At 33.6% G+C, this 8,466-nt stretch overlaps 1 protein-coding gene across 3 annotated transcripts in view; it reads right to left on the bottom strand.

The window, feature by feature from the left end:
- Positions 1 to 3,838: 3,838 nt before the first annotated feature.
- The window catches only part of kcnc2 (potassium voltage-gated channel, Shaw-related subfamily, member 2), an 89,104-nt gene continuing 84,476 nt past the window's right edge, over positions 3,839 to 8,466 (bottom strand). The window contains exon 4 of one of the 3 annotated variants that reach the window (XM_088923668.1): positions 3,839 to 5,772. In XM_088923668.1, the coding sequence (XP_088779794.1) occupies positions 5,711 to 5,772 (62 nt within the window). In that variant the 3' untranslated portion in view covers positions 3,839 to 5,710. Of the gene's footprint in view, positions 5,773 to 5,854; positions 8,082 to 8,466 lie in introns of those variants that run through there. The other 2 variants (XM_088923667.1, XM_088923666.1) reach the window with 2 other exon arrangements.

Below are 8,466 nucleotides of genomic sequence, written 5' to 3'. Positions count from 1 at the left end.
TCTAGAAATTAAGGATCAAGAGTTATGTCCTTTTAAAATTTCACCCCCCTCCCCGTCCACTAGAGTGTGTGTTTTCCAAGACTCCCATGAAAAACAGACGTGCAAATCTCATGAGACTTCTTCCCTGTAAAAATATATTTCATCCCCAGCTGTTTACATCTTTTTGACTTGGGAACTGTTTCCATAGCAATAGTAGCAAAGATAGTCAGTTAAAATGGGAGAGATAAGATGCCTCCGTGAAACCATGTTCAGAATGTATTAAACCACACAATGAACAAATGGGTGAAGAAAATGGAGGAAAAAGGTAATACAATAACACATAATCAGAAGAAGCAGGACTGAACATTGAGAACAGTCACAAAGACAGTAATAGCCTAATTCCTTAGTGGTCTTTCTGAGAGATGTAAATCAGCAATAGTAATATTTGCTACTAATGTGTTCATAAATGTTTGACTGATGTGTGCATAAATAAGTGATTAGTTTCCTGGAAGTTAATCATTTTATTAATGATTGATAGAATTCTTTAAACTGTTTCTGACTTATCATATTAAAAAACACTGAATTACAATTTTGCTGATTATAGGCAATATACTGTAACTGGTTATTATAAACTGTGCCCTTGTAAGATAACCATCTGGTGAATACACTACCTTTATCTCTAGAATTCCTTTGTGGTTTTGAATCAAAAATCTCATGCAGTAATGCATCAATATTTATCAATGGTGGACAGCAGGGTTGCACTATGGCTAATATTACACGTTTATTTTTTTCAAAACCTATTTTTATTTCTAGTACGTTTTACAGAATGTGGACAAGTGTCTGGCTAAAGTCTACATTCCTTATAATTTTTCATCTGCAATTTCTGTTAAATGGATTGAAGGATGTTTCTTGCTAAACGCTAGACGTGTAAAGTTGCTGTAGTTATCCATAGTTGTCCCTGTGCGAATACAGCATACTACATTCTTTGTACTACAATCCTAAGAGGTTCATTGAATTTGTACAACTAAAACTAGACTGATTTAAATACTATTAAAGAAACAAAACCACATTGTTATATGATTAATGTGTTCCATATTATTTCCCAGTTTGTATTTGTTTTATTCTTATTTTTTACGATGGGGTTTTTTTTCCTTACATTTTGATTTCATATCATCAGGGGTTGTGCATGCACCTTAGATTGATAACAACATGTCTACATTACACAACTGCGATTGGGAATTGCCCCTACATTCATGGCACCACGCAACACAAATAATCCTGAAAATCAGCTTTTGAAACAAGGTGGAACAAACAGAAGCAGCACAGCATTTGACTACAATGATCCAGAAATAGACAAATAATCAGACCAGTATCTCCACAACACAAACAGAAATATAGATACTTTAGAGAATATTTGCAAAATATACACATTTCATTTAGATACAAATATATCATTTTAAGGGTTCCTAGGAGGTTTATAAGCACACAGATTAAGGGAATGGGAAGAAAGTACACAAGCAGGCTGACTGTGCTTATCATCAAATGAATAATGTGGTAGAAATTGGCAGAAAATTATAAAAACAACTTTCTGTGACAACAACAATTGAATATTCACTTGTTTGCAGATCTAATTCACCTGTGATCACCGAATTTAAAAGAATACACATGAAAGGGAATCCTGTGGGCCCTGTGTTCATTAGGACAGAGTAAGCCATTTCTGAAATAATTTTAATACATTAAAATATTACTCGCAGTGCATTCTGGTACCACTTGCGTTTTGTCTCTTATTCATGTCTGTAATTTTATGTTAGAAGAACAAATCATTAAATGATCTTGGTTTTCTGTAGAAGATGAGGTGTTGAAACTGGATAGTTCCATGCACTAACTGGTAACAAAGGAATACAGAAGTGTGAATTTTTAATGAACACCTATTATGATGTTGAACTCCAGCCACAAGAAAGCATCAAGTGTCATAGAAATTAAATAGATTTTTCCAAACACTTTTTCCAAAGTTGTGTTCATCATTTCTAAGAAGTGATATTTGATTACCTTCATACAATATCAAAATCTCCAATCATGTTTTTTTTTGTCCACAAAGAGTAAAATAATGATCCTTATTCAATTTTGATTTCTAAATTTAATTTACAGAATACTGTAAAAACATTTCCATCTTAGAAATATTGCCAGACTATGTATCATTCTTTCAGTCTCTTTAGCAGGTAAGCTGTTTCACTGTTTATGGATTGATGATCACACATAATCACATCATAACATTCTTTGAATCCTTTCAGTGGCTTCCTTTAAGAATTCAGGTTGATTTTAAAATCCTTCTGCTTATGTTAAAGGCTCTACATGTTTTTTACTTGATTAGGTTATCTGTTGACTCACATAACCAAGCATAAAGGGACTCCACCACATAAGGTTTTTTAGATCTAACCTGAAAATTCACTTCTTTAGAAGGTGTTTAATAATAATAATGGCTTACACTTATATAGCGCTTTTCAGAACACTCCACTCAAAGCTTTACATTTGTGATTGCTTTGTCTTTTGTGTGCTTTGTTTTACAGGCTTTGCAATTTAATTACATATTTAATATTTAAAATGAATTAATATATTTTACTAATGTACTAATTCATATAATTATTGTATTAACATAATTATTATTATTTTCTCTTGATAATTGTATTAAGTGTTGTGAGATGAACTCTTTTAAAGGTTTTAAAAAATAAAGCACAGTATTATTACATTCATTGTTTGAGGGTTACCAAGACACTTCTTAAAAGTTACCAACAACCTCCTTAAAAGTCTTTACAGATGAATACCAGTAGTTTTTCTTTTACTTTTATTAATCATATTTCATACGCTCACAAGTTAAAAACAGGCAGTCATTGAAGTGTTCTAATATGTACGGTAGGTAGGGTAGGTCCCCTTTTCAGGCCATAAAGGCCCATGGGGAATGAGGGGCAAGGGCCACCATTTTTCTCAACCATTCGACACTGGAGGTGGAGGTGGTGTGGTCAGCATCATGCTCCGGAAGTGTTCTAATAAACTTGCCAAATACAAGGGATGATTTTTGTAGGAGGAATATCTGCAACTTACAGTCCTCACTGTTTTCAGCCTTCCTTGCAAAACAGTCATTGAGCTACAGTGTCTGTGTTCAATGGAGGAATGGGCAAGCTAAACTAGGACATAGGTCTTGTGTGTAGTTCCCAATCATTCTTGAAATGACACTATACACAACACCTCATCAAAAAATCTGCTTTATTTTTATGTGTTTGTGTGTGACTGAAGACTTTTTAAGGAACTGTCTGTGTTTGAATATTTGATATACTGTACTTTTTTATCATACTGTGTGTCTCTGAGAGATGCTTGCGGCCCACAGGCTGTACACCTCTGATGGAATTGTTTCCATCCGATAGGAACATTGCAAATTACCAAGTAGAGTATATGTACAGTGTACATAGAAAATAGGTCAAAACAAAACATGGCAGTTTTTGTTTTTACTAGTTTACCAAAAAAATTATCAGAGATACTGTACCATTTTCTACAAAGAGAAGAGACCTGCACACAAAGGATACCCGAATGTGATGAGATGGATCTTATTTAAAAGAAACAAAGAAAACTCCCTGCCTGTCCTGATGAGCACAGATCCAAAAGGGCGGCCCTTTCATATTGTAAGTGCAATGGGGGTTTTTATTTTGATGCGTCACAACTAGGTCTTCTTAGATTGTCAAGAAAAATGAAAACCTCTTAATCCTCACATTTTTTTTCCCTTTTTGATGTGTTACTGGAAACAGAAAAAGATATCACAAAGCATAGAAGAGCAATGAATTCACCCAGATACTAAAGAAAATAAAGTATTCATGACCAGATGTCACATTTATTAATCTCAGCACATGTTTTGATCTTTTCTTGCTTCTAATGATGTGCCTTAATTGTATACATCTACAGCACTACAGTGTAGACTTATTGCAGGGATTTCATGGATAATAGAGTTAGCTATGTAGGTTTTAAACACAATGTCAATGATGACTTTGAATTCCAAAATCTGACTCAGCCTCAGCTCACAGGTGATAGATTTCAGTAGCCCACGTGCAGGTTAATATTTACAAATTCATATGTTGCTGTTGTTCAGAGTCCCAGTGTTGGGCTGCTGGAGGCTGATATTTGCCTGTTGCAGCAGTAGCCGTACAAAGTCTGTTCGTGGTTTTTCTCTTTTTGGGGTTGGGCTCCATCCATCCATCTTCCCAGTGACCATCCCCTGAGGCAATATCCGTGTGAACCTTTTCCTCTGAGCAGAAGTCCTTCCACAACAGTCCTGGTTATGGTTAAAATCCAATGTCCATTTTGATGTTAATCCATGATAAATACTGTTTAGCACTGTGGTCAATAACAGCAGCACCAATATTTTATTAATTCCTTTGCTATTGGCCTTGGTAAAATAAATATCTCTGAAGACATCAACAAAATATAAACAATGTACATCTCTAAATATCAGAAATGTATATTTGGGATAATATATAATATTATACAAGATTAATGACATGCAGGTTCATGCTACAGGGTTAAATTTATTATACTGTACAACAGCTATCATATAACAGTACGTATGTATATATTTATATATAACTCTCTGTATATATATTTATATATTTTATGTAAATGTAAACTTTATATCCTCAACATCACGTAAGGGGTAATTCAACAGATTAATGCAGTTGAATTACATACAAGATATGAAGTAGATGCAGTTGTATTTAGATATAGCATACATTTTATATGCTTAAGTTATTGTGAAAACCTGTGATATGCATTGAACATAACTGTGTTCTTAAAGAAAGCTATGACGGTAGAAATGTACAATTCATTAAGTATAAATCATTGAAGTATTTAAAACCACATCTGAGAATGTGCTAGTTGCTAAGCAACCCTGTTGCTGCTACAATAGGCTTAGGATAAGGCCAATCAGATTCCAAGTTGGGGAGGTTCAACATGCTATGCTAATTAGAGTTTAAGTTCTATCATTTTTTTGTGAAGCACGGCAATATAATTCATTGATTATATTCTTTAGATATAGTCAAATGAGGTCCAATTCAATGGTTACAGGGTCATTTCCTGTAAGGACATACCTCATATCTGAAAGGTTTCACTATTGAAAGTGATGGATCAAAGGCTCTTTATGCTTTTGAGTAGAGTGTAGTGATCATTTCTCAAAACTAATTAAGAGGAAATACACCGAATGTGCTCTTTAATGTCATTTCAACTCACCTGTTATAGTATATCTTGTATCAGAATTATAAATTTAGAATAAGTATATGAAAGAACAATATTTGTGAAGTGCATACCCTTGAGTAATGGTGGGATTGTCATTAGGAAAACAAAAAATAAAAAAATAATCTATTTAATCTTTGTGTTTTTTCAACAAATGAAATGACACTGTATCAATCACGTGTTTTTGTTTGGAACGTGTGTTAGATTAAAAAAACCTTAATTAACAAACTAACGTTTTGTTGCTACCATGTACTGTGAGTCTTAAAAAGGTGTGTTTTTTGTTACGTAATGTGTTTTCAGAAGATTGTCTGGGGGGAAAATGTTGAATTACCCCCATATACACAACTAAAAGTCATTAACCACTGAAAATCACAAATTTTGTTGCTGTCTACATCATCTTAAAATGCAAGCCAGGATGTCAATGTTACCTTTCTGTCATGACTGTGCCTTCCCCAAGCCATTAAGAAAGAGAGCTGGCCTCTGCTTGCGTGTAACCAGTAAAGACAATCTCTTTGCAGTTATCTGCATGTAAACAACCGGAAATACTCAATTCGATAACCCTGCCACATTTGGATTCGCAGTAGAACAGCATACCAGTCACAAACTATTTTTCCACATGCAAAAACTGTTGGCCAATGCACTTTTTTAGCAAATGGTACAATGCACACATATGTCCAGTGCCATCTGCATCCAGAATTAATTGTTGTGCAACACCGCTTTCAGACGATGAGACAGGATGATCCATGCAAAAATGATCTGGCCCGAGTTTTGCAAGGGTGCACGTGTGAGTCAAGACGGGATTCCAGACATCTTCATAATGAATAAAAGTCACAGACATGAGGTCCAATGGAGTGATATCATTTGGAAGCACATTTTTTTTTCTAAATAGAAGTATATACATAATCTCCCTGAATAAATACATTTGTTATTCAATATACTGGCCATATAGAGAGCCACTAAATGTTCTTTTATTGCCATAATGCGGGGCTATCAGGAAATAATGGTGAAACACTATTTTAATCACATTGAAAGCCAAAGATAGGGATCTTCCATTAACAAAGTAATTATTTCCTAATATTTACAGTTTACAGCATGCACATTTTATACTGGACTAGCAGTATCTAGTTTTAATTCTACATTGAATCACTTCCATTATGCAGTTACAATACTTGAATGGACTCTACCAGGCTTATTGATGCAGTCTAGCTTTACAAGATTGATGGAATGGGAGATCGAGAACGTCTCAGTGGACAAGGTGAGCTGTAGGGTGAAGTAACTGGAGACAGTCTCAGAGCATTACCAGCCAAGCCAGCTATGTTGTTTAAGCTTCTGGATTTTTCATATCCTTTATGCAAGAAAATGCACAAGACATAAGTTGGAGTCAGCCAAGAAATTTGAACAAGACACAGGACACACAATGCAACACTATCGTTCATGCATTTATCTGTAAAATGTGTTTTCAGTTCTTCATTTACAAATGTCCATTAATTAACATGCTGAAGTGTTAATTTCAATTAATATTACTTTATAATAAGAAATATATATGTATTTGTTATTTTAAAATATTACATTTTAATATTTAAATATCTAAAAATGTTAAAACTCTAAAGCTATTTGCATTTGTGAAGTGATTGTCAGTCAATCTCTGTGAAATAAAACATTGACCTTTCCAGGGTATTTTTTAATTAGTTGTACTCAAAACATTCAATTTTACTTAATCTATCCATTGCCTGAAAACCACTTCTTCTGGCAAGGATCACGCAAATCCATTCTGGATGCATAGCAGACAAGGTGGAACTATGCTCTGAATGGGAGGTCAGCCCATCACAGAGCACATAAACATACAAACACAAACAGATAATATGATGACCAATTCTATGTTACTTGTTCATTAAATAGAAATTTGATCTCATGTTAATTAATGGACAAAAATATCATCCACACATCAATCATTTTCTTTAACTGTTGCATAACGTTGTGATACTTTTTCATGACTTTTAAAATAATAATATATTGTGCATATCTGACAGAAAATGCAATTTTTATATATACACCAAAATGTACTGTATATTAGCAGAATTATATGGAGAATATAGACAATCTTATGTAATTCCAATATTATTTAATTAACTACAGTATATATGCACTCAGCATCAGTTTAGGACCTTCTTTACATAAGAACAAGTGTGGTAAAAATCCACTACAGGAAAACCACATTGATTTCAGAAATAATTCAAAGTAATTTAAAGCAAACATGATATTTAAGACAAGCTTAATTAAGCTTGTCTATGAAGCAGATGTTTTGTAACTTAAGGTATGTGGTTTAAATATGATATTAAGGAAGATATATTTAAAATAATGACATGTAAAATAAGTGACATCTGAAATGTACTATAATTAACACTGTAGGTTTATAAAATATATATGCAGTTGCATTAGCAGTAGTAAATGAGTTATCAGAAAATAATGTATAAATAGAAAAAGTGTCTCTTTTAGTATATAATTTCTATAATGTTCATCTGTCCTCTCATTTTTACTTTTTTTCTGTTCTAAATATCAATCCACTGAAGTTTCACAGGTCAAAAAACAAAACAAAAATATCAAGCATTTGAAACTGTTTAATACAAGTCGTCTAAAAGAAAACAACAGCCATTAAAGCTGAAAATGAAAATGAAGACCCTGCTTAAATACACTTCAGAGGGCGAATGGCTCGGATGGATTGAACGCATCAATAATAACAGTCTGTGGTCCGATCTTTGTCCTCTCTCATGCTGATGGGTAGGCAGCTTTTCCCATTTGTGTTCTTAGCCACTGAAACTTCAGTGCTGACTCTGCAATCAAACCCATTTTAATAAGCATTCTTCTTAATAAAACTATTGATAAATGCTTTGATTTTGCCAGTAGCCCACAATATAACTCAATGGCATTAGAGTTGTCAAAAGATAATACTGTGACAATCAACACTTTTGTTGACTAACATAAAATGCCATTTGAGATATCTTTAGTTCAGGATTTCAGAATATTGTTACTTATAGTCTGAGTGTTCAGTTGCACAATTGCAAAGCTTCAGAGTCTACTTGTATGCAGTAGTGTATCAGTGTTTCTTAAAGGCCCTTCTCTAATGGCTGGTAAGCTGTTATTTGGGAAAGATATTATTCTTGAAATTGTATGTGCAGGTTTTAAAAAACTGGCACTGGTAGACAGTTTTAATGTCAC

Source organism: Atractosteus spatula, chromosome 8 (genome assembly GCF_055471065.1).
Source record: "Atractosteus spatula isolate fAtrSpa1 chromosome 8, fAtrSpa1.hap1, whole genome shotgun sequence".
NCBI lineage: Eukaryota > Metazoa > Chordata > Actinopteri > Semionotiformes > Lepisosteidae > Atractosteus > Atractosteus spatula.
This window is presented reverse-complemented; position numbering and strand designations above follow the sequence as displayed.